At 37.3% G+C, this 27,239-nt stretch overlaps 2 protein-coding genes across 12 annotated transcripts in view; one reads left to right on the forward strand and one right to left on the reverse strand.

Moving 5' to 3' along the window:
- The first annotated feature begins 93 nt into the window (after window positions 1-93).
- TMED5 (transmembrane p24 trafficking protein 5) lies at window positions 94-8,966 on the forward strand. The gene is made up of 4 exons (XM_065071162.1): window positions 94-340; window positions 2,658-2,755; window positions 3,373-3,556; window positions 5,944-8,966. Exons 1-4 carry the CDS (start codon window positions 149-151, stop codon window positions 6,160-6,162), a joined length of 693 nt encoding a protein of 230 aa, XP_064927234.1. The 5' UTR covers window positions 94-148; the 3' UTR covers window positions 6,163-8,966.
- A 5,152-nt stretch (window positions 8,967-14,118) lies between these two features.
- MTF2 (metal response element binding transcription factor 2) overlaps window positions 14,119-27,239 on the reverse strand; it is a 40,965-nt gene continuing 27,844 nt past the window's right edge. For 8 of the 11 annotated variants that reach the window (XM_005498737.4, XM_065071155.1, XM_065071150.1 and 5 more), the window contains 12 exons: window positions 26,955-27,050; window positions 26,506-26,606; window positions 26,040-26,188; window positions 24,718-24,813; window positions 23,641-23,709; window positions 22,710-22,833; window positions 21,153-21,220; window positions 20,586-20,756; window positions 19,824-19,932; window positions 19,593-19,651; window positions 19,354-19,458; window positions 14,119-17,248 (listed from right to left, as the gene is read on the reverse strand). In XM_005498737.4, the coding sequence (XP_005498794.1) occupies window positions 16,891-17,248; window positions 19,354-19,458; window positions 19,593-19,651; window positions 19,824-19,932; window positions 20,586-20,756; window positions 21,153-21,220; window positions 22,710-22,833; window positions 23,641-23,709; window positions 24,718-24,813; window positions 26,040-26,188; window positions 26,506-26,606; window positions 26,955-27,030 (1,485 nt within the window). In that variant the 5' untranslated portion in view covers window positions 27,031-27,050 and the 3' untranslated portion in view covers window positions 14,119-16,890. The remainder of the gene's footprint in view (window positions 17,249-19,353; window positions 19,459-19,592; window positions 19,652-19,823; window positions 19,933-20,585; window positions 20,757-21,152; window positions 21,221-22,709; window positions 22,834-23,640; window positions 23,710-24,717; window positions 24,814-26,039; window positions 26,189-26,505; window positions 26,607-26,954; window positions 27,051-27,239) is intronic. The other 3 variants (XM_065071156.1, XM_065071151.1, XM_065071157.1) reach the window with 1 other exon arrangement.

Consider the following 27,239-nt stretch of genomic DNA (forward strand, 5'->3'; position numbering starts at 1 on the left):
CCGCCTCCCCGCCGCGGTGCACTGTGGGCGGCGGGGAGCGGCGCTGTCGGGGCTGCGATTGGGCAGCGGCGCGGGGGGCGGGGCGGGCAGGGTCCGCCCTTCGCTCGCTCCGCGGCGGTGGGAGGGAGGGCGGGAGCGCGCCGCCGCGATGGGCCGGTGGCTGTTGCCGTGGCCGCGGCTGCTGCTGCCGCTTGGGTGCCTCGCGCTGCTCCTGCCGCCCCGCGCCGCGGAGTTCAGCCCCTCCCTGGACAGCGACTTCACCTTCACGCTGCCCGCCGGCCGCAAGGAGTGCTTCTACCAGCCCATGCGCAAGGAGGCCTCGCTGGAGCTGGAGTACCAGGTGGGGCGGGGCCGGCCGGGGTCTCCCTGGGGAGGCGAGGGCCCTCCCGGCGAAGCGGCCTTGGAGGGCGCCGAGCGGTGCCGCATCCTGTCACGGTGGCCTCGCTGCCTTTCCCGGGCCGTGGGCGGTGCTGGGCGGTTCGGCTGCCGGTTCCTTTTACGTGGGCGAGGGTGCCCCAGCGGCGGCACCGCCCGGCCCTGCTGCCGGCAGCTCGGCCCGGCCCTCCCCGCGGCTCCTCGCTGTGCTTCCCCAGCAGCGGCCCCGCCGCCTTCCCCGGGGCGCTGCCCGGCGGCCGCCCCGCTGCCCGCGGTGCTGGGCGCCGCTGCTGCTCCGCGCTGCTGGTACACACCGGTAAAAACTGGATCTCTGCGAGAAAATAAATACTTTAACAACTTAAAAAAAAAAATCTAGTAGATTTTTTTTTTGGCTTTGTAAGATCTCAGGTTGCCGTCCTTTAAAACGGCAAGGATGTAGAAAGCTGATGGCTGTGGCCTTGTGCGGTGGCTCTAAAGCACCAACAGAATTGTTGCTGATGCACAAACCCTCATCTATCTTTGTGTTGATATTAAACATCTTTTATCTTTTATGATGAAAGTTTTTCAGAAAGAGTCGTATTTAACAGACTAACATTAAGGTCTTGATGCCCTTCTTGGGAAGAGCAGAGTTCCCCAGATACCTCTGGGAAAGATCTTGGCCTTTTTTTTTTTTCCTTTCCTTAAAATAAAGACCTTTTTCAGTACAACAGGCAAAGTGAGAGAAGCTGCAGTGAGTATTTTCCCATCCTGCTACTGTGCCTCGGAGTTGTCTGGGATCTGTGTTACCCACCTGCTTTTTTCCTCTGTGCTTCCCAACTGAAAATACAGTGCTGAAATTCTTGATTATTTTCTAGTTATTGTTACATGCAGAACTGAACAAGAAAGACTGAGGCGTTCAAGCTTTGTTCAGAGCCTTGTCTAAGAAATACAGAAGTTTATTTTGCACCAACAAAGTAGGGCTTTCTTTTGATCATAATAAAAAAATAATAAAAAAAATGTTTTAGAGAGAACCAACGTGTATAACATTGAACTTATTTTTACTCGGGTGTAAATTTCTCAGCACAGCTGCGAACAGTAGCAATTCATCTTTATATTTGAATGTGTACAAATGGACCTCTGTATGTTACTGGAAATATATATTTATTTTGTACTTAATTATCCTGAATTGTTAGTGGCTAAAACATAGGAATATTTAACAGAGATGCAGGTTGTTCTCCAAAGACATAGTGCAATAAACACAGATAACAAGTTTTGTTCTAGGTGTTTAGCCCTAAAGGTATGTCACTACGTATGGTTTTTAATTTGGTCAGCTGTTAGCCACTAATTGTCATCGTCCTTTCCCTTTTTTGGTAAGTCTCCAGTGTCACTTTGAGTCGGTGTAAACTTTGCCCTCAATTTCTGCAGGAGCAGACTACTATACTCAAATAGCTCACTGGAAAACAAGCAAACAAACAAATCCCCTAGCATGGGCCTTAGTAATGTCATAAAAATGATCCCACTCTGCCCCCTTATGCAGTTACTGCTTTCCCTCTAGAGAATTTCTACAACACAACCAATGTGGTGACACAACTGTAGTCTGTTATACAGTTAAAGCAGCACAGCTTTGTAATACTGTATACACTTATGATCAGCTTAGGAAGCTAAATACCTTAAATTCCCTCTCCCTTTGGGAAGTGAGAATGCCCTGGGAGAATTCAGACCTTAAACCTGCATTAAAAGGTGAGAATGTCTGTGATACAGCTTGGATTGCCGCGAGTCTGCTCCTGTCATCTACACTGTTAATTCACACAATAAAAGATCTCGGGGATGACACGGCATAGGTTGTGTTCTTGTACAAATATGTGCATATACATAAATGTGACATCTTTGTTATACGGTTTCTTTTCTACCACTGGACCTAGCACTGGTACTTACCCATCGATGACAGCTGCCAGAGAAATGCTCGATTTAGCCATCTGTTGGTGTTCTGACAGGCTGTCTAACCCTGCCTGTTGATAAAATTGTATGCAGCCTTAAAAACCGTTAGGGAAAGGTTCAGTATAATCCAGCCTAGCATGATTAGGTCATATTCAGTTTAACATTTTAAATGGCTAAAATGCTTTTGGGTTGAACCAGTTTTTCACCTGTTTCCAGTTAACTTGGTATGAACTCAGACAGATTCAGCTTTCAGATTCTGTGTCAGTTCTCTTACCTAAAAATGTTTGCCTTGCATATAAATGTTGCCATCAGCAATGCAAACAGGAATTTCACTGGCTGGAAGCTTGTTTTTCTTTGTTTCGCAGGTTCTAGATGGAGCAGGATTAGATGTTGATTTTCACCTGCTGTCTCCAAAAGGGGAAACTCTAGTTTTTGAGGAAAGAAAATCAGATGGAGTTCATACGTAAGTTTAAAATCTTCAAACTTAAAAAGTACTTTATGTAAAACTTCTGGTTTCTTTAACAAATGTAACTAAAATAAAGGTTGAATACTTTTTATTCCTTAGTTTACAAAATACTTTCTAATAGGACAGTTTGAGAATACCCATTACCTTTTGATAAACACTGAGTACTTTTTACATGGATTTTATCATGAAGCGAAGGATATTTTTGTTTTAATGATAGCTGTTAATGGTCAGTGAACAAAAATAATTATTGTGGAGCTGAAAAAGGTCTCTGCACTTAGTAATATCAAAATATCTTGTAGGTCATCTAAATAATAAGCTGAAAAGTCCTGTATTTTTTCCAGTCTCCTATCAACATATGTAGTAATTATTGTAATTGTACTATAAAGTATAAGAATTCCACTCATATTATAGCTTTTTTGTCATGATTAACAATGATTCAAACTCCTGATAAAGGCAAATGAAACTAAAGTGCTGTTTTAAGCCTTTAGAGTCAGTGAGATTGTTTTGCTCTGTCTGCAATCTGTAATATGTCTTTAAAGTTCTTATTTTTACATGAAAAGGTTATCCAGCACAAAACTGTAGTTAATTTGATTATATTTTGCTTTTATACACAGGGTGGAAACAGAAGATGGCGATTACATGTTCTGCTTTGACAACACATTCAGTACAATTTCTGAAAAGGTGATTTTCTTTGAACTGATTCTGGACAATATGGGAGAAGATGGACAAGATCAGGAAGACTGGAAGAAGTATGTTACGGGCACGGATCTCCTAGATATGAAACTGGAAGACATTTTGGTTAGTATTTCATCTTTAATCCTTTTGAATGGAAGAACCTTTTAAAAAACCCCTCAGTGTCATTTAGCCATTCTGCCTTGGTCTGGTGGTACATCATCCTGGAAGGTATTCCATTTCCATATATTGCTTTTACTGACACATGAAGCCCCACACTGTGGATCTCCTGCTTCCACACAGAAGCTTGACAGTATTTTCAGAAAGACCCCGTGATCAGCAAGAAGAAACTGCATAGCACTCAAAGTCACTGTTTCCAATCCAGTTTCTCTTATTCCTTCTGCTGAAATGGGGCATTTTTCCCTAGCAGCAATGAAATGCATATTTATAATATTAACATATTGCTTAATCCCAACAGTGTAGTTGGAATCACAGTGTAGATTTTTATCATGTGTTTGAAAATAAAGTACTGTCTCAGCTTCTTCTTCCCACCTTTGCAGAAGTGCTCCAAATAGCATATAGATTCATATTTCTATCTTCAGTAATTTATACATGATTTTATTAGGTTTTTTCCCCCAACATTTTTATTTCCATCTTTTCAAACTAGTAAACAGGACAGGAGTTAATCGGTACTCCACTGCAGGTTCATTGCTGCAGACACTCTGTGAATGGTAACATTTGCTTAAACTGTACGCAGACCCCATTTGATGTAGGATGAAGACTACTGCCGACTCAAAGCTTTTATTTCCTTTCACGATCATTAAATATTGAGATTACTGTAGAAGTAGAGGATTATTGGGTGGTGTTAGTGCTTGGTAGGATGCAGTAGGCCATCGTTTGTTTGCTCATAGCTGCAGACAAACAAACCAAAAACCCAAACCACCATGCACAAACACTTAATGAAGACACTGGTGGAGAGAATGACATTGTTTGTATTCTGTTTCTTGTAGTAAACTAAATGCAGGTTTTTAAAACAACAGAGTTAATGTTTAAGATCTTTTGTAGGGGTTCAATACACATTTAAATAGTTAAAACCAAATATGGCATCTGAAAAGCTGGCCAGATCTTTAAAACTGGCATTTAGACAATTAGAAAAAACAAAGTTTATAGGGGAAATTGTAAAGAAAATCCCTCTCACACTAATCTCAATAAATATTTGAATGGATTTGATAGTTTCTTGGGTACATATTGGTATCTCTTCCAAAAAAAGAAAAGGGGGGAGCAGAACTTGTCTTTATTTGAGGCCTTGCAGATATTATAAAATAGGTAATATTTGTAAAGTTAACATTAGTCTTATTTTTAAAGCTCTTTTATGGTGTTGATGTTCCTTATTGTGTAACATATGAACTTTAGTATCATCATAAAATTATTTGGCTTCCAAAAATAGCTCTTTTGAAATATTTGCTAAATATGCAATAGAGGAAATGTCCATGGAGAAAATGTTACTGCTGGGTTCAACTTTTTTTTTTCTTTTTTTAAATGTATAGCTTCCTGTTGGTGCACACATTACTCTTCTCACTAAGAGTGACTTCAGGGTCCAAAATTATGTCAAGAACAGAAGTCAGCACTTCATGAGATGAGCTTTTAGGTTGTGACTGTTAGGTGGTAGATTAAACATTAATAGATCATAGCATCATTTGTTTACTTTGTAAATGCAGCATAAGGAGTGGATGTTGAGCTGCTGTTGTGGCCACAGTGTTCATGTATTTCCTCTGGTTCCCAGAGACACAGTGTGCATCCTTTGATTTATTATTGAAATTCTGTCAAAGGTGAAGCGGCAGTTGATAGCCGCCACAGTGAAAGCATAAAACAAGACAGAAATATAAGATTATTGTTCTAATTTTCTTTTGCTACAGCTAGAGTCCTCATGGTAGTTTGCATTAAAAAGTGCCTTCATTTGATTATCCAGCAGGAAAAAATATCCTACATTTGCCTGCAGCTCTGTACCTTGCTTAGAGACTCCTTCTGTAGAGATCACTGCTTTTTACTTGTGTGAATACCTGGAATCACAATTCCAAGATACATGGCATATTAAAACAAACAAACAAACCCAAACTATTTTAGGTTTAATTTCTGTTTCACTTCCCTAGTCTGCTAAAGGGAAAAAACAAATTGCAGGGTGTTTCAAAAAGATGGACCCAATTTCAAAGCCGTGTGGTTTCAAATTTGGTCCATCTTTTTGAAACACGCCATACTATAGAACCTTAATCCTATGTTCATTAAGCCTTTTTAGGTGACATACAATACACAAGCTGGACAAGTTAATGAAAATTCTATGACGAGGTGTATATTTTAAAGTGAAATTAACTGTCCATTTGGCAAGAACTTAGATTACAGGTCATAACACAGTATTAATATTTTATGTGTTGCAAGCTATACATTTAATTAAATGTTTTTTGTTTTGTTTTGTTTTGTTTTTTTCCTTCTACAAATATTCTTTTGTTACTTATCAGGAATCCATCAACAGTGTCAAAGCCAGATTAAGCAAAAGTGTCCAGATACAGACCCTGCTGAGAGCATTTGAAGCTCGTGATCGAAATATCCAAGAAAGCAACTTCGACCGAGTGAATTTCTGGTCCATGGTCAACCTGGGAGTAATGGTGGTGGTATCAGCGGTTCAGGTTTACATGCTGAAAAGTCTCTTTGAAGAGAAGAGGAAAAGTAGAACTTAACATTTGGTATGACCATAATATAATGGGAGAGGGGAAGCAATAAACTACCACAGTAAAGAAAAAAAATGAAAACATGACCTTTCAGATTGTTTTGAACAGGCAGTAGACATCAGGTTTTCAATTCATGGTGGGCTTTTTAGTTATTTTGGGGGTTTTCTTAACATGAACAGAAGGACTTGCCCCCAAGCTCTTCCATTTTTGCAAGTGCTACTAACTGTTTTTTTGTACTTGTAGCATTTGTTAATGACTAACTTCTGCAAAGTGCACAGGATGCTTGGTGCATATGCAAGGTAATGTTAATACCGCCTTTTTTTCATGTTCACATAAGACTTCAAATGGTAACTTAGACATTGGTTTATTTGTTAAACATTGAGTGAATTGGCATATGTGCCTAAGTGTTTACAGGGGTGGTCTGTAGTTACTGTCATTTATCCTCAAAGTTACATGATCTTAAAAATCCTCAGCTTTTGTTGTATGGCATCATGGAGAAACACTGGGCTAACATGTAAGAACAAAATGACAACTCTCTTTATATATGGATGACTAACATTAGCACTTTAAATAAGCACAGTCAATGTGATAGAGTCAGCGTTGAAAAGAATTGGAGAAAATAGGTGCAATTCCTGTTCATAAATCTTTCTGTCCTGTAGTTGAACAGCCCTATTTTCCTTTTTGACTGTCACATGAGATTCAAGAGACAGTGACCATATGATACACAAATGCACACAGACCTTGAATTATGCTTTGCAAACTTTTAGTTACTGTAACCTCATGTAATAGATAATTTTCCAATAACTGATTTCCATATTATTCTTTCCCTTTCTTAAAGGGGGGGTGTCACAGTATGTGAAAACATTATCAGCACATTAATTTTTGTAAGCTCAAAATCCCTCTTATTTGCCAACTTATTTTTTGTTTTTGTCTACTACATCAATGACTAACGTAGCAGTTAATAGGGTGACTTACACAGGCATGAAAAACCAAAGCTGTTCACCTAAACTTTCCCTTTTTGCTGTCCCTCGTAAGTCTTTGAGCTGTGCAAGTACAGTGCAGTATTTTCCTGTCTGGCTCTTTATATGAGTAAGGCATGAATTACATGAACAATAAATACAAGCTTCAAATTTTAAGCTCAACTGAGTATGTAATATCACTTAACTAAGCAAAGCTTATCCTCAGATCAGCAATTTGTGATTTCTAGACAAAGTGGCTTTTAAGAGTGTAGTGAGGCTATTTTTGCCAAGAGAACTTTTGCCAAAACCCCAGTGTGCAAGAATTAACTTTTTTTACTAGTTCAAAGTTAGTCATTTTTACAATGTGCCAAGTCACTGACATTTCCTGTATAAATGTGTTAAACTACATTTTGTCACATTACAAAAAAAAAAATACTTGCTTTAAAAAAAAAACCACACTTTTTTTAAAAAAAGTATATGTATTAGTGTTCTGCCAGTCATTGGGTCATCTGGGTATGAACAGCAGAATTACAGCTTTGAGACTTTCTGTGATTAAAAATGATTTTTCGGAGATAAAACAGGGTCAATAGCTGCATGAAGAAACACTTTGTTCAAGTGAAGCAGATGCTAGCAAGTGCTACAGTACATAGCAACAGCACTTCAGCTTTAACTTCAGACAATGGGACATAGCAATAATATTTCTAAATAGTTTTTATAAGCGGAAGTGTTATTCCTCACAGAATTTGTTAAAGAGGGCTCTGAATGCTCAAAGGCAGTTGAGCTACCTTTTTTTTTTTTCTCTTCAGCAAAGCTTTGTCCAAAGTAAGATTGTTTCTCTTTACGGTTCTGGGTATTTTTCCACATGCTGCTTTCAATACTGAAATGCCTGGAACTAGAAAGCTTATGTCTGTGATCAGGACAAGTCTAGGAAAAGTCAATTCTTCCTGCTAGAGCGGCAAATAATATTTTTCTGCCATTTCCCTGGACATCTCCCAGTACCAATATACCACATATCTACATGAGGGCAATAAGCCAAAGCTTACCGAAGTCTACTTGCAAGGTTTTGATCAGGTTCCTTCAGGACAGGCAAATAAGATTCTTAGGGCTGCGCCCTATTCGCTAGAAGAAAGAGGAGAGCGATCTTCCCTTGCACCACCATGAGCGTGATGCCACAAACCATCTGCAAAATGCTGAACCAGCTCTGTGAAGCTGCCACTAAGACATCTACCTCTCACAGCAAAGCAACTAGATTGCAGCTTAGACCTCCAGTAGGTGAGCTCTGCCAAGTCTTGCAAGGGCACCTCAGGGGATTCGGTTCCCCAGCTGCTCTGCTGGCCCCCTGACTGCGGTTATAAATCCGGTGGCGAAACAGCCTGGGGTATTAGCTTAAGCTGCTAATGAATGCAGACTTCTGATCAAAGACACAAGACTGAACTGCAGCGGTTTCTCGGATTACACATAGCAGGCTCTGCTAGAAGCAAAATAACAAAACAATTGGCAGCGGAGTTCATCTGGAAGAAATTATTATTTTGCAACCAAGAGCTCTGTATTTTCTCCCCATTCAAGGTTCTTTACAGAAAATGAAATGGAATAACTAGAAGGCTAACTGTGCTTTGACTTTGGCAGCTGGAATATGTTTATAAAAGGTGAACAATTTGGCATTTCAACTTGCAGTTAAATAAAATTACATTAGGATTTTGAAGAGTAGATTGTTTTTGATTGTATAAAATTTACAGAGGAGAATATACTTTTTTCTTAATGGACTTTTTATTCAAAATTGAATGTTTTAAGACTTGCAGGTGTTGAATAAAATTATGCAAAACTGAAATTTTCAATAAATAAAGTTCAAACCTGTGTTTGTGTTTATTTTATAACAAAGGAAGAATGTTTTGTCTATGAATGCTGCAAAAGATCAAGGATACTAAGCTAACACACACTTATAGTAATGCAGCTTTTAAATTTCTTCCTCACGCAGCATTCAAATCCTGTTCTTACTGTAACCCAAAAATCAACTTTATCAGTGCAAATAACTGAAGATTTACATAGGTGTCAGATCAGAATGACACCAACCTCCAATCTTTGTAACAGAAAATACACTTAGTTTTGCAGTTACCAGATGCATGGCAGGTACAAACCTTACTTTTTCCCCCCAATATTTGCACCTTAATACTTCTATTCCATATGGCACCTGCAGCTTATTAAGCAGAACAGCATAGCTCCCAGTTAGGCAGACCATAAGATTAGGAACAGTTCCAGAAGGGATAGCAGGTACTGTCTTGAACAGAATTATTGTGGCGGTCAATAATATTACTGAGACTTGTAGAGTTCTGCATTCAAAACAAGAGACAGTAAGACTCTCAGGCCAGCCTAAATCAAGATAGTTTGGTATTCAATCAGCACCTGTAACTTTGGGAAACTGTTTGTCTAGGTGAGTGTTACTTGTTAGTAACTAAAAGTCCAAAGTTTCTCACCTCAAAAAAACCACAAAAGTAAAGTATCCCAAGGAACAGATTAAGGGAATTTGTAAACTTGTCATACCACAGAAGGACAGCAGCAAGTAATGACTGAGCTCCAAAAACACTTCACTGCTCTAACCCAGTGGGCATCTGTCCTCACAAACTCTTTCTAGAAAGGATTTTACAGAAGTTACTTTATCCGCTGATGTTTGCTGCTGAAAAATAAATTTGTAAAACTCTTCTCATAGTTTCATGCGACTTACGTACCACTGTTAGTTGGAAATGCACAAACATGTATACAAGTTAGAATAACATATCAAGACCATCTGTTGACCTGTTGAATGCTTCCAGTAATTCTTACATTTTTCTCCTCTAAAGAAGCAATTTCACAATGTATTTTCATTTCTGATTTGGTATAGCAAACACATTAAAAACATAGGGAAAAACAGAAGGAAAACAGGAAACTAGTATCACAGAATATCAAACTCTAGCAATTAAGAATGCTGTTACTATGATTACTAATATGTAATAATTTCACGTTCTTCTTAAGAGAATATGGAAGATCCTGAGACTGAAAGCTCAGAAGTTTGGAGCAGTTTTTCCAGCTTTATCGACTAATGCACATGACAAATCCAAGCTTGTTTACCATTTCATCAGACTTCTGAGAAACCTGGGCTGGCCCGGAAGCCTGCAAACTACATTGTTCCAATAATGAAACAGGAACTTCCTTCTTGTACTGTGTATGAAGTAGATAAAATAAAATACTAAGGTACAATGTTATGCTGCCAGATTGTGTAATTAATGGTAGAAGAAACAGTGGATTGACTTGAAAAGGTACACATGCAGTGAAAACTCTCCAAAGCCATTTTGGACAGACATCAGAAACACCTGCAGAAGTTCCCTTTCTTGGTCCCTCAACCGTGACAGGAGACACCATCTGCCTTACCTTCTACAGACACCACACCACAGGCACCTCGGACTGGCCCGAGCCCACGGCAGCACCTCCCGTGCCCGCGGAGCAGCACTGCCTGTTCACTCAGCTCCTTTGGCGGGTTGCAGCACCATCCCAGGAGTACAGGACCACGTGGTACGGCGGCACCACTACATTAAAAATCTTACTCCATCAGCCACAGCAGTTACAGTTTTTTCCCTTTCCTGAGTATTTTTAAAATAAATACTTATGTGGCAATCTGTCCTAAGACTCATTATCCCCAACAGTTACTTAAGGCAGCCTGGGACCAAGTAGATTGAGCTATATCTGATGCCTTTAAAAACTAACAGTTCCTGTGCCTTCCCTACAAGAACAATTCTCTTTGAGATTGTTTAATGTCAAAACTTACCAACTTTTGGCACAGGCAGGAAACATGCAGCTTTAGTTACTGCTGAGAAATGGCTTATGTTAACCCCTTCCTTTCCCATGCTTTCTCCTTGCTGCAGTAATACCCTACCACAGGAACTCACTATTTGGACAGGAGGAATGCCACCACAGACGGGAGAAAGCACCACATTCATAAATTCTTGCAGAGCAAATCAAAAGCTATATGCCTTATTTTATGATTTTGTTTTCAAAACCAACAGTTTACTTTGGGTACCTGTTGATTTTTGTCACAGATAAAGACAAATAAAATGGTAAAAAAAAAATAAAATAAAATAGTAAACACACCTAGACTGCTGAACTTTCACCAGAAGCACCTGAACAGCATCATCTTCTCTCATGCTTTCAATTGCTATAGTTAAGGACAGTTAATGAGATTTGGAACTGACCCAGCTCAGAAGTCCCTTTCTTCCCTTAGAGCATGACGAGTTTCTAGAAACAAGATATCCTCCTTCATTCTCCATCTGCTACCTGCCAAATTGGAACACAGGTGTTTAAGGAAGGGATAGAGCTGCCAAGAAGAGTTCTAAAAGCACGTATTTGTAGTCTGTATCTTTGACATTATGTTAAAGGACCTGACATTAACCATTTGATTAAGGACATTTTTCTATTATGCTGGAGGATTTCAGGGAGTGGTAAATATCAAAGTCTTAAGTTGAAAGATACATAAGACAGTCCATACCAAAAGCTTCTGTCAATTCCAGCAATCCCAGTTCCAAACAGTTACTGAGAAGACTCTTGATCACATTCTCTGGACAGGAAGAAGGCAGACCCAGACCCCAGAAGTGATGCTGCCTCTCCTGACACCATTCTTCCCCGTCACTGCTCTCCCACAAGCTGGCACCACAAGACGGGGAAGAAGTTGTTGGCTCAGGGGCCAAGCGGCTGAACAAGCAGGAGTTCTAAAGCTTCAGCACTTACCTCTGAACGACTGGGATGCAGGTAAGCACCTAGCATACCTTCGCTCATTACCACAGAAGAAAATGCACGGGAGGAAAGAAGGCAATGATCGAATTAGCAAATTATATATATATTTTACAGCCCAAAAGCTGTTTTTAATGAACATTTCATAGCCCATTTAAACTTCCTTAAAAACTAATAATTTCCATTGTAAATAAATACATCCAAGATGTTTCTCATTGTATTACTTGGACTTGTGTATTGCTACACGCAAGTACACACATTACATATATTTATATATACCTACTTTTCTGCAACAAGCCAGTCAGTCTCCCTAGCCAGCTTGTCAGAAAGGAGAGTTCTGAGTGTGGATTTTGTAAAACAAGCAGTACTTTCCCTAATAAAGGAAATCCTCCATTGTTATCTTAATCAATTCTTAGTTTTACCTTATAGTCTCACCCTTTTTAAGCTCACCTTTTCCTCCTGCTGCCACTATGAATATATCTTAACATCTTACAGCCTGAAAACCTTCCCAATCATTCATTATTTCCCTTCCCCTGAATTTCCAACCATTGCTTATCATTCTCTAGGATTTTACTATCTCAGTGCTTTTCCATCTCTGCTATCATGCAAACAATTCGTGCAGTTACAAATACTGAGTTAGAGCAAGCAAGCAAAAAACCAAGTAGGCAACCTGATTAGTGCTCATGAACATGTACACAGCAAAACAGTAACTATTGCACTGGATAATGACAGGAGTGAAAGCAATAATAGCAACAGTATTGTGAATATTCATTAGGGAATGGCAGAGCACAAATGAAGTACTTTGAAATGGTGCTTATAAAATGACAAACTTTATTTAGAGAAAGATAGAGCTATTAATTAGCTTCTTGCTACAAAGCAGGTTTTGAAGCAAGTGAGCTTATTAGAGTAAGACTGCAGATATGAAGATCACAAGTTAATGCCACCAGACTGGACATGAAGAGAAGACTAGGAAACAAAACCACATGGAAGTCAATCAATGCCAAACACAATATAGCTGATGATGCAAAGATAAAAGAATATTTCCGATTCAGAAGCTGGAAACATAAATTAGAACAAGTGAAAAGAAATGTACACTGGTGAAATAATGTCAGTGAACAGATTAGGAGAAAGATGATATGAACTATATGAGCTACAACAGTATTTTAAAAACTAGTATCTGCAAGGCAAAATATCTTTGTATCAATGAAAATGGGAACAACAGTTGATGTTATGGTATATGGATCTCAATGCTGGAATATGAAAAAACTTGAAAAAAAATAGCAGAGATGAGCTACCTGAGAAGAATATTAAGGAATTCAGAAATTAAAAACAGAAAAAAATAATTGTAACGATACAAAATTCTTCTGTTTCATTGTTGCTGAACAGAAGCAAAAGATTAGCAAAAGCATTGAATTCCAAGTCCATTCTCAGACTGTGCACAGCTTCTGCTCATCTTTTGCTTCTCTTTCTATTGTCCTGCATTACCTTTCCTAGAAGACGGTCATTCCCCTTTCAACTTTCTGCAGGGACTCCAAGGGAGTCTCCTCCTCTGCCTTTCTCTCTTCCATACCTCACCCATAGATGATCCAATTTACAAAAAAAGAAATCAGCTTTTTTGTAAACTTTAGGTTGACAACTTGGGATTTTTTTCCTCAAGCATTTCACCAAAAAAATGCGGTAACTGGGATCTCAATAGATCTGACACCTCCACACGGATGTTTAGCCAGCAGCTGAAGTTCAGCATCAACCAAACACAACTCACCATCCCAAACCCTTTTCTGCATTTCTAGAAAATACCTTTTTCTGCCATCATACCCTTAACTGCAGCATTACATTTCATTTACGCAGATGCGAGGGAACCAGAGAAGTGACCCAATTTCAAGCCTGAAAGTGTTACCTGCACAGCATTTGCAAGATTCATCCTTTTCCCTCTGTGCAGAGAACTGATGCTGCTGCCCAGCTCATCCTTGTCACTACATCCTGACTATTGCTCCATCTCCAGCCTTGGCATGTTCCATCTCAATTCACCAATTTCCTTTTAAAATATAACACTAAAGATCACTTTAGCAGGATGTTCCAAAGGCATGACTATTTTTCTATTTATCCACTTTACCCCCATGCTCCAGACAGTCTTATCCTTCAAGGCCTTTTTCAGTTTATTTCTGTCTTCACAATTAAGCAAAATATTGACCTTCATTTCACAGATCACACAGCGATTTTTCAAAATTCCTTTGTAATCTCAAAGTATCTGTTATGCATAGAAAAGCATAGCTTTTATTCAAAATTCCTTTTCAACTTTTTGTTGAGAACAATTATTTGACAAGAAGTTTGCTGTGACAATTAGTTTACAATTCCGATCAGTAATGAGCCACTATTTCTTTGCTGTCTTGTTCTTGTGATGCCTAGATTTTTAGAACGGTCTCAAGAGACAATTACCTACCTAAATACCACTGTAATACAAATAATATATATGGAAAAATATTAAATCTGATACACATAGAAATGCTTCTAAAGCAGTGACCACAATGAAGTTGAATTACATATATTTACACACATGCATACATACAATGATCGAGTCACACCAAAATGCAATCCTTACATACAGCAACATTTGTATTTTTCCTTTAGAGACTCCAATACTACATACAATGAAATTCACATCAAATGAGAGAAAGGCATTTGTAGGTGTGCTTGAATTACTACTCTAGCTGTATCTTCAGCAGCACTATTGCAGCATTTTCCAGCACATGACACCTGTAACAACGAATCCCTCAAGCACAGCTGGAACACCAGTCAGTGTCTATGCACAGGGCAAGGGTCTCCAGGGCAGCAGCAGGAAAGCTGGAGAGAGAAGCGATGGACAGAAAGATGCCACCAAACAGGTACTTCACAAGAATACAGAATCAGAACTCATTCCTCTCTCAAAAAATACACACATTTAATGTTGGTCTTTTAATTCTAAGAAAAAAGCAATTCCAAAAATACAAACTGAACATCAGAGTCAAGTCAATCACCATAATAAAACGAAACAATGACATTCACAATAGTTAAGTCTATGGACAGCTTAAGTTTAACAAATATTTTCTCCCCTTCCCACTAAAGTCCCCAAGTACATTCCAATATTTATCTTTAAATGAAACTTTATGAAAAACACTGCTGGTGTTCAGTTAGAATTAAAGGACTTGGATAAAGTGAAACAATAAAGACAGATACAGATGGTGTGAGTAAGGTTACAAAGGCTTTACATTTTGCATTATCCCAAGATATAAACATTCAAAAATTAACATGAATTTGCTGTGTTATCAAAATATTGCAGCTATAGGCAAGGCAACATTAAATTAATAGCTGAGGGTGTGAGAAAAACAACACACATTTTAGTGAAGGTAAACAGAAGTGGCAGTTTTTAATTAGCATTTTTATAAAGCTAATATTACTCAGCCAGCCATAAACCAAGCACAGGATAAAAAGCTTTCTCTGCATCCTTTGGCTATAAGGTGACAGGAAAAAAAAAGTCACCTTTTCAAGATGTTCCAGATCAGCAGAAAAAGTCAAATAATCAAGTAATGGAATAAATAAGTACTAACCTAGGCAGTACAATTTAAACCACTCTGTCATTCGTGAATGTCACAATCTTATTCCGCTGGGAAACTGTAAGCATGTAAGAAAACTAACCTTATGCAGTACAGTGAATAACCACCAAAGTATTCTGTTTACTCTTTGGCTAAAACCCCCTCAAAAAGTAGCAGACAAAGAAAAAACATCTAATACTGGCAAGAGACTTCGACTTTTTTTAACAAGTAAAACAAACTTATCGATTTAAAACTTGGTACATTTTATAAAAACAAAAGAGGTAATGTTGCAATAAAATCAGTAACGTTACTTCAAATGGCAACAAACTGTTGACCCTGTGCAATAATACACTTTGTTCATACTACATTTATCAAAATATGACTGTTTCTACAGATACATAGGAATCTTGTACGTGACTCCTGTCAACTTAGTTTATTATTGGGCACAAAATTTACAATCAGTGTGCCACAATAACTTTTAAATCGTTATTTCTAGTAGAGTCAATTTCAAAATGTTCAGATCCTGTATTTTTTAACAGATAATTCACATGGAAAATAATGGAGTATGTTCCCTAGAGCACATGAACATCAATGACTGCACCCACTGCCAGAACACGCTGCACTGGTTTGATGCTTTTCCTTAGTACATAGAAAGCAACAGCACCCAATAAGCCTGAGAAGAAATGCTGCTGTGTAAATATTGGCAACTATTCCTGAAAAAAGAATTATGGGATGTATTCTCAGAAGCTGCCCAATCCCATAATTTGTATTGCATAGGTCACAATCACACATATATATACACGCACAAGTATGTGTGTGCATATATACATATGTATATACACACACGCGCACACACACAAAGAATATATTAAAAAGACAATGAAGTCTGGTCACAGAGCAATTTACAGGCTCAATATATTTTTTCTTTTTTTTTTTTTTTTTCTTTTTTTGTTACACTTTGAAAGAAAACTTCAGTATTTTACAGTCTTCAGTAGGCATTATATACACTGCACTTATGAAATCTAGAAAGTATTGAAATAGAAATACATTTCTGCAAACATTTGGGTAAGAAAAGAAACCAAAATTTTTCAAAGATTTGTGCTATCTACATAATATTTTCTCTAAATCACAATAACTGCATCCATGGAATGTTCTCTAGAAAATGTCTTTTTTTTTTTAAACATCATGCACATTTTCAAGCAACTGTAACCCAAAAATATCCCAACCTAAACCAATCTAACAATGTTCAGATTAAAAAATTTAAGTTTCAGATCAGATTTTAAAAAGATAAGTCTTTATCACAAGAGCTGTAATGATAACAGTTACATGTTAAGGCTAAACTGGTTTTGTTTTGTTTTTAGAAACACATTAAAAGACACACTTCTCTCGTGGCTCTGCATTATGAACTGTACTTACAGATGACAGTGCAGTGAACATAATGTTCAGTCCTACAGTCAGGATGCAGTTGCTCCTTCCCACTCCACAAGATACTGCACCTTTCCATCAAGCGTCACCCGACGAGCCAAAACGCGGTATTTTTCCCCGCAAGCTATTCTACCTGCTGCACCAAAATAACTAGTGATCGAGTTCTTTAGATGATTGAGCTGCAACTCCTGATCTGCCAGGTTGTTAAGGATCTCCGTATTGAGTTCATCATACTGGTAATCTTCCTTGCTCTCATCATCTTTCACAATTTCTGAATTTTGAGTCTGGAGTGCTTTTCGTGGAAAGCGACCTCTCCTTCTCAAATGTGGTATTGCAGCAGGCCAAGTTCTTCCTGTACGAGTCCTTTTTCTCGAGTCAGATAAACTACTAAGAAAAACCAAACACAAACAACGACACAAGAACAAACAGTATTAACTTCAAGGAACTTATTCAAAATGTATGCTTTATCATGAGTTACTTCCATGCAACTCGTATCATCACTTCTTCGCTGTTTTTCACTGATAAAAATACCCGTTGCCTATAGATAGATGACTATAAATATGGCACTTGCAAAACAAATATTTACATAAGGAAAAATTGTACTAATTTAAGAAAACGTCAAAGAGTTAGCTGAATAATTTAACTTATGCCTAGATAACAGTACTATTTTGATTCAGCTTAATCCCATTCTTAAGCAAATTTTTTAAAAAACCTGTCTTCAGAGAATCTGCAGCAAATGTGCTTAAATTTGCAAATTAAAAATACAGCTTTATCACACAGATAGGCCTCAATTACAAAAGCTACAATATAAAGAGTTAGAGATTTGATGTTAGTTGAGACTAAAAAAAAAATTAATTTATGCATAGCTTTATTTTTTCAAGCCAAATTTATCTACATAAATTAGAAATCTGAAACATGAAAGAAGATGTTGCAACATCTATTCTATTTTTAGGTACACATGACTTTCTAAAGATTTATTATGTGTGACCAGGAAGATACACATATCTAAAACCTGTATGAGTCTGGTAATGAAAAAAGGAGCCTCTGACATTATTCAAGAATAAACCATCATCCAAATATTAAAAGTGTCCAACATCTAAATCCTTATGTAAAGACCTGTATCTATAATTTGTACATAGTAAAACACGGTTGATCAAGTTCTTAACTAAACCATATGCAATCTTTGACGTTCAAGACAGCTGGGGAGGTAAGAGGAAATCACATATTTTTAATGTAAAAAAAAAAAGGCAGAAATACAAAATTGTTACTTAAATCCTTAGGTAACAATTTCAGTTTAACATGATTTTGAAGATAAAAATTTGTAGCAGCAATGCACACAAAAAAGATTCATGAAAGCATTTGACAGCACAAACCAGAAAGAGAAGAGACAAAACAAGTAGATTGAGGATCCATGTACCTCAGTAAAAGAGAAATTTCTGTTTGCTGAACTTGAGAGGGCAAAGTTCAAGTAACAATTTCTTTGCAGAAAAGTCGATTGTAGTTAACAATTTATTTATGCAGACCGTGCCAAAAATTTTTCATGCTCTACTGAGTACAGAAAATCACAGCACACTCACTATTCTTTAACACGAATACACAAATCTACAAGAACAAAAGCTGCTAAAATCATTCAGGGTACACATCAGCTCTTTTGCAGCCTTTGGTAGAACACTAAGCTCAAGAAATGTTTATGGAGTTTAATTCTTTTCAGTAAATGTAATTTAGGTACATTTTTCAGATCAACAAAGAACAGTAGTTACTGAGCACCCTGTGTGTTGCAAGCAAAAATAATTGCAACTAGTTTTCTTTTGTCCCATTTCTTTACATTTCCCTATGCAACTAAGACTCAGAGTCCCAGTTGCTCATTACTAAAATCCCAGTGAATTCCCACATCCACAATGTTATACCCCTCTGCAATATCCTCAGCTCTTCTCTATGTGTTCTTCCACCAGTTCTGCAATACCCTTACTTCCATTTCACACCTACTATGGCTGTCTCCTGTATCAGCCTCCTGCCTTATCTTCTACTTCGTTTTGCCAAAGTTTCAACTAAAAAAAAGAAATAAAATTTAAAAAAAAAAAAAAAAAATCCAGAAAACAGCACTGGCAATGACTAGGCCACAGATGATTGGAACATCATCTGCCTTCCATAAGCATGGGCTGTGGGTTTGGGTCTCTCTCATCCAAGTGTTTATCTCCATGAATCTTGTTAGACTCTAAGTTCTTTGTAACTACCTGGAGTAGAATTCATGGAAGTTTCCCAAAAGGTTCAGAACTGACTGGAAGTACAACAGAGCCTCAAGTTTTAAGAAACCAGATTTAGAATGTCCTGCTTTGGCAAGACTTCTTTTGTAGGATCCCTGCAACTTGTGTTTATTAAGGGAGAAGTGTATCGCTGAAACAACTGTTTCCTGCCATCCCCTTCCAGTAATGTTTATAAAAACCAATATATTGCAAATCTTAATCTGTACAGCAGAGTAACTGAATAATTACCTATAATGTCTGGAAATGTTAGATGAGGTAGTTTCTTTCATACTGGCAGCACCTGTGGATTCCACATCTGAGGTATTGGATGAATGTGCAGTTCCATCAGATTTCCTGATATGCAAGATAATAGGGTTGCCATGTAATGAAAAGAATCTCATATTAAAAACTGAGCTGACATTTCAGAAGCAAACAGATAAGTGACATGGTAATATAATGTTTTACAGGGATTTTTTTGTTTCATTTACCCAACAGTGCAAGGTAATTCCAAGGCTGGGTTCTCAATCACTGGAACTGGTTCATTATCCTAAACACAAAAAACAAAAACAATTTCAAATTAAGTTTTAATTGCTGTGTCAATTCTGTTTGAGGTTGAATGGGGGAATATCATGATTCAGATTAACTGGGTATGTTTTTCTTCAAAAATAATAATCCAGTTACAGGGGAAAGGAGGAAAAAAAAAATATCCAAAACCTTACCAGAGGAGAAGACTCTGGAGTTTTGTGAATCATTTTTCTTGTATAGGGACCAGGTGGACGACCTACTGATTTTTTTTTCCCCTTTCTTTCTATACCATTACTTAATTCCCTAGAAGAAAAGTTATATTTTGTTCTGTATTATTGAAGATCACTTTCATTGAATACATGTTATCCTTTGGCAATGAATACACAATTAGATGTTTATTGCTAAAACATTGTGCTAAAGGAGGTTATTCCAGTAAATCAAAATTGTCAGGTACAAAGCTACATACTTTTGCCTCTAGAATAAAATTAATAAATACAAGCTCTTTCTAGTGACACTACTGATTCCCTAGTGTTGGAGAGGAATGAACAAGTGTTAAATGTTATCTGTTCATAAGATCACACTTGGTAAAAAAGACGGTGCATTTATCAATAGAAGTTACAAATTCACATCATGCTTCCTATTTCGACATCTAGTTAGATTATAGCATAAGAGTTCCAGGAAGGCAAGAGATTTTGTTTCCCAAATGGCAGCAAAGTTGGGATATTTTCTATTGTTCTTACTGCTAAATTCCATGTTGTTTGGGTTTTGTTTGTTGAGATCCTAATAGAAATCTAATTAAATTCATTCAAAGACCTTGTTCTCACAAATAGTCCACCTGTACAGTTATTTTAAAGAATATATTATACAATGAAAAAGCCTTTTTTGTAGGCACCAAAAACGTACTCAAAGTAGCCCAAATTTACTACGACATAGCTAGAATGACTGAGTTACCTTACCTTGCATCAGGGATTGGTTTAGATGATTTTCTGCCTTTAATTTTGAACTCATGAGAAGTTCCTTCTGGTTCTTTCTCGGCCTTTAAAGCAGCATTTGGTGGCACAGGAGGAACACGAATTCTCAAGCCAAACAGATGCTTCTTTTTCTTTATTTCTTTTCCAGACATAAACCTATATGATTTTAAATTAATTGTTAAAATTCTGACCCCAGGGAAAGCAACTTTTCAAATAACAGTGTACATGCAAAACAAAACTATACAAATTAGAGTATCCATCCTAATATTATTTTGTTCCTCCCTTTCTCCTAAGACAATTCTCAGTCTCAAATACAGAATGCAAAGAGGGAAGAGGATGGAAGTTAAAACAAATTTTCTCATGATCTGTGTTCTACTCAAATAGGTATGTAACGTTACAGTTTGACATAGGAACAGTATTTAAACTTTAAATGTTATCTGCAGCCAAAGCGATTATCAGATAGACTGCGCAAAGGAGATTGAAGACTAGATATAATTCACATGAGATTACATAGGCAAACAACACTTAAAACAAAAAGTACCAACAACTTACATGGTCTTGTAATCATTTAGTGCCTCCAATACATGCTCATATCTTTCAGATTTTGGGGTATCTGCAAGCTGTGAAGTATTAAGACATCATTTAACCTGTCAAATTCTCCAGTTACAGAAAGATCAGTTACTTTGAGTCACTGTAACTACAGATTTGAATGTAAGTATTAGCACTCGAAACTACCCAACACCACAGAATATTAATCATTATCACATACATTCTATGATTTACATCCACAGAATTCATGCCAGGATCAAGGCCAGGCCAAAGAATTTGAGTTTCACTTGTAAGAAATGCAAGAAAAATTTCTCCAAGTATTTTAGTATACTCAAAGAACATAATACTAGCTTGACCTCCAAAGACCAATAAAAATAATAATTCTGTGGCATTATGTACTCCCAAATTAATTCAGATTGCAAGCAGAAGATAACCTGAGACAATCTGACAGAATTTTGACTTGATATGACTTGCTAAGGGATGTCATACATCCTAAAGTAAACCACATCTATTCCTAGTGACACTAATAGTCATTTTTTAGCATTTTAGTCATTTGGCTTGTTTTTATTACAAGCTATTGACACAGTCTAAACACATGCATTTTAAACTGTTTTCCATTATTTACAAACAGCAGTCAATCATTTAAACCCAGAACATAAATTTGATTTTCAAATTGTGTCTGCTAGTAAAAATGGATTACAGCTGTATGAATTTACTGATTAAAAAGTAGGTAAGTAGGATACAATCATGATAAGAAAATTTTAAGCCAGTTATATGCCACCTGTATTAAAAAAATTGAAAACCCTAAGCATTTTTTATGCAAGAAAAAAATACAGCATACTCTACTAGCAGTATGGCAATTTGAATTTTGCATCCAACCTTACATGCAGAAACAAGTACCTACACTGCTCCTCTTTGTTAAATTTTAAGTCACTCTGCATAGGGAAAGAGATTTCCTCTAATACTAAGATAACTGTCCACTAAATCAAATAGCTGGATAATAACTAGCATAGTAGTGAACTAAAAACGAGATGCCTTGACAAGTGGCAGAATCAGACCGGAAAAAGATCAAAACAGTCTTGGACCTGGACACGAACCAATCACCCCCATTTTTGGAAGAGGGAAGAGGAAATGTTTATGCACAATAATTTAGGTGTTACACCTTAGAGACTCTGAAGGTTTCTTCATATGCAATGTACTGTGCATTCAATTCAACAGATTTTTCTGGTCTGCACACATTAAAATATCAAAGAACTATGAGACAATCAGAAAATGAAAGGAAAAATATATATGCAACAGAATAAACAGCTGAGTATAAATAATTAAAGTTGCTATGCAAATAATAATGGCTACTTGAGGAATTTTACAGCTCAGAACATACACCACTTCAATTGCATTCTATTTCTGCAAGGAATTAAACATGATCTCATTACATGGATCATCAGATTTTTAGGTTATAAAGGATTTAACATCCAGAATAAAACAGTCATATGTCACCAACCTTCAGGACATACGTGTGCGCTGTGAAGAAAACCAAGAAAGAGTATTCCAGTTACCTACCTCACCAGGATGTAATCTATCCCAGTTCTCATTAATGTATGCCATGAGTTCAAGCTCTGAATCGAAGTATTTCTTCTTATGAATAACACTTAGGTTGTAAAGGCATAAATGTGCTATATCTACCCTGGATATTCAGAAATAAACAGAAAAATAAAAGGTTTTTTTTTCTTCCAATTGCTTTTATTCAACATAATTTAGTAGAAAAGATATTACCATGATGTAGTTATAGGAACACAAAGCACAATGTCAAACACTCAATCCAGGGAATAACATTTTTAAGTTTCCTGTCATTTCTCTTCCATGAGTGATTCCTTCTGCTTCGAATCTTTCTTTCATCTCCGCCTCATCTCGCTGTCACAACACTCTTTAAAACTCTAAAACTGGTCTAAATCATGGGATATTGAAGTCCAAATTAAGACTTGGATGTATCAATTCTGAATTCATACATGTATTCTGGCAAATTAACATTCAACAAGATTATTTCCACCATATACTTGTTTGCACACATATCCACTAAATTGGATATAATTTCTTGTATGGGTTATTAGTTCAAAAATTCCAATCTACAACTGACTGTCAAATGTAATTGAGAAAACTACTATTAAAATATGTCAAGATGTGTACTGTAGTAGTAACTACATTTGGTAGCTGCTTGCCACTTTACTGAATAATCCCAGGAATAAACCCCTTAGAACGCACAGTTGCAATATAACTCTACATTTAAGGATAACCTTTGAAGGAAAAGTTGGCTCCTGTTCATACAAGCACTAAGAACAGCTCAGGAAACAACTCAAGACAGCAAGTGGATTTCTTTTTTTGCAAGGAGAATCACAACACCAAAAAGAAGAGCAGAGCATGTATTCAACTCACCCACCACCCCTCTTTTTTTTTTAGGAAAAAAAAAAAAAAAAAAAAAATCAATCATACTTACCATCTTAAGGGTAAACGTTTGAGGTATTCTGGTCCAGAACTGCAAACTGAGCAAATGAACGTATAAAACCTAAAAACAAACATAGGTATATGTACAAGTGCCTTGGTGGTGGCTGACTGCACACAAAGCAGGCTAGAAACCCAGCCCATATAATACTTGGGAGTCCCTCTGTCCTCCACCTTTCTCCATCAACTTCAAAAGTCTGTGCTGCTCCCTACCAGGCCAGATAGAAGATACTTCCTCAAGTTTCATACTCCCCAAGAAAGTCTCTCAATGTGTGACTATCCCAGTGAAGATGCTCTGTAATGTCCCCACACCATTCTCTCAAATGCAGAAACCCGTGTCTCAGTGTAAGCACAGATTTAAAGGACGTGTGAGTTCCTGGGCCCTAACTCAGTTCCTTCACACTAACATTCCAGCACAGCCCAACAGCTAAAAGAAAGTACAGCAGATAAAGAATGAGATACTCCTCAATTTCCTTCTCCAGTTTTCTCATCCGCTCCAAGCTCCTCTTAAAATGAAAGCACAGACCAGCACTACTTCATTTCCTTTTGTACCAGCTCATACCACACAAACAGAGGATGTACAGAGCTCCCTTCAGTCCAACTGTCCTCCCAGCTTTCTCCAGTTGCCTGTGTGTTAGTACAGGGAGCTACTACTGCACACACTGACAGCCTACCTTGACGCATGATGCCTGTTGCATACAGATTAGTTACCCATACGATGTGAACTTGAAAGCCCTTATCTAACTCACAGGCCCACTAAAGTGGTCTGCCTTAAAGCTTCCAAACTCCCAGCAGCCAGCACCTGTAGGATAATGGCATTCCACACAAAGCCAAGCCAGTAACAGTTGGAATTCAATGATCCATTGGTTCTCTCTCCAATACCCACTACCCCACCTCACCCTTCTTCATCAAACTGAGATGAAGACCTGCATTCTTCCTGGCACCTGAACACGTCCTTATAAACTCACTCCATTTTTGGAAAATACTGTTGTATCATGGATGCCTTAATAAAAGCTCATATGTGAGGCAGCCTCCACATTTTAAATAAAGACAACCATAAAGCACAGCTTACCTGTCACCAAAAAGCATAGGCTTTTGGAGGCACTGCACACAAGCCTCATGAAACCACTGTTTACACTTGCAGCACTGCAACATCTTCAGATACCAGCTTCACCAACAGAAAGAAAAAACAAGATGTGTTTAATAAGTTACTGAAAGTTGTTCTTCATTATGTTTAAACTAAATAGCAAAAGATCTTCTGACCCAAGATGACTTTCACATAAGGAATTATTACTGGAAAAGAGTGACTAAGAATAACAAGAAATAGTCCAGTAAAAGAATTAATTGTTATGAAATGAGGAAAATAAAAATTTAATTTCCTCTGACAGCCACCTTTTAATTCTTAATAATAAGAATTCAGTAACTCCATACAAGCTGCTTCTCACATAGCAGATTAGCTTCTTCATTATTTTCCAAAGCACAGCACAGTTGCATTAAGTCACAAACATTTTTTCTGATGATTCAGCTACTTGAATCCTAAAAATCAATCTCATAGTTTATACTACTTTTTTTCAGCTTCTCCCTTGAGTAAAGAAACTATGCAAAATTAAAGGCTACGTTTGTCCAAGTCCACAAAATTCTCAAACCAGCACTCTGTCCTGTGAGTATAAACTCAATGGCTTTGCTTCTCTGTGGGACTCTTAATTTGCCTTGACTTCAAATATTGAATGCTATTTTATTAATTTACTCATACATGCAGACACCAGAGTATTTATCTATACCTGCTTAAGACGACCTCTCTTTGCCTTTCTTGTAAGAAAGCCAGCAGAGGACTCCGTAATGCCTTAGAGGAAAAAGTCCTTCCCCTGCCAATAATGCAATCCAAGGTATCATGTGGCTGAATCAGACAGTTGTCTGTTCCAACTAAATTTAATAAACTAACATTTATATTTGTGACTAATGGAAGAGCCAAGCTAACATCAGAAAAACACTGCCTAGAACTGCAAGACCAACTAAAAACTCCACCCAATCTCAGCACACTAACAGTAGCAATGAAAAAAAAAACACAAACAAAAAACCCACAAAAACCCACCCCAACCCAAACATTCTTGCTTCTTGTAGAATGGACTGTGATATTATGTGATGGCTAGATAGCAAAATTTAAATTAAAATATCTGATGGGAAAAGGAAAACCATCAATAATGTATTTTCCATAACACATTAAATATATATATCTCTAAAGAATTCAAAACTCCCCTTTGCATTGAGTAGAATTCCTACACACAGTAGAAACAGAAACTAACTCATTCATGAGTAAAAGTCTACAGGGTCAGGGCCAAAGTTTGCAGCTGCATCACAGAGAACAGTTCGTATATATGTTATCTGTTTACTTACTCTCCAGGTCCTCCACAATAGCAGTAACACTGCTGGACGTTGGTTTTATGACCTGCATCCCACTCAAGGTCTGTTGCGTTATACGGTAATGTTTGTTTCATGACTTGCAGTGCTTTGGCATTTGGTCCTTTCTTAAGTGCACCACCCCTCTGGGCCAAAACAAATACATTAGTTTACAGAAACAATACAGTATTTCTGAAACTTTCAAATCCTTTAGTTTGAAAGTTATAAAAATTTGTCTATAATCAACTAAAACACTTCACCTGTATTTTAATACTAGCATATTTGTTTAAAAATTAATTGAAAGCCAAATGCAATCTATTTCTAAAATAAAAATTCCCATCATATAAAACTTACATTCAGATCAAAATTTATAAAAAAGAAATCACTGAAGAAAGTGCTATTCCTTCAACTCCAAAACCAAAGCAATATGGGATGTATTAAGAAACATTTTCTATAAACACACCTTTGTTGTTGTTGCAAAAACGCACTGTCGACAAAGCCATTTGTCATCTGAATCGATCACGCTCGAATCAATATTTGGTGTGTGACATAGCTGATGATAACCTGTATAAAAAAAATTATCAACCAAAGTGTTATTGGAATGGCAAAAGACACAAATACGTATAATTTAAATGCAACTATAAGGCATTATCCATCACTAAGTGCCAAAAATCTGACCAAAAAGATTGGGGTAACATTCAAAATGGTCTTACATTTTTTTAATGGAAAAAATAAACTTTACTTACATAACAGGTGTCAGTCACTTTAAGTGAGCTGTTAATAGCCACAAAGGGCTATAAAATTTAAGATCAGTTGAGTAGTCAGTCATAGCCAGGCAAATATCCTCCTTCACAAAACAAACCAAAACATCTTTTAAAATGCAGTAAATAGAAAAAAAAAAAATCTAGTTACCTTGCCCACATTTATCACATATAACCATTTCATTCGGTGCTTCTGAATATTCTTCCTGACATATTGTACAGACCATTTCCCCACTTTCAGTGGCTCCTAGATAAAGATCAAAGTGTGATTTTTTTTTTTTCAGGTTACATCTGCAGTTGGAATGGTTACCACACGTATGGCTTTTTTCATCATTTCAGTCACAGATCCATGCATTGTAGAAACATACTGTTACAGAATCTAACTTCCTAACAAAAATAAATGCAGACATCTTGTACAGACCATGTTACAAATACT

Source organism: Columba livia, chromosome 8, assembly GCF_036013475.1.
Source record: "Columba livia isolate bColLiv1 breed racing homer chromosome 8, bColLiv1.pat.W.v2, whole genome shotgun sequence".
Classification (NCBI taxonomy): domain Eukaryota; kingdom Metazoa; phylum Chordata; class Aves; order Columbiformes; family Columbidae; genus Columba; species Columba livia.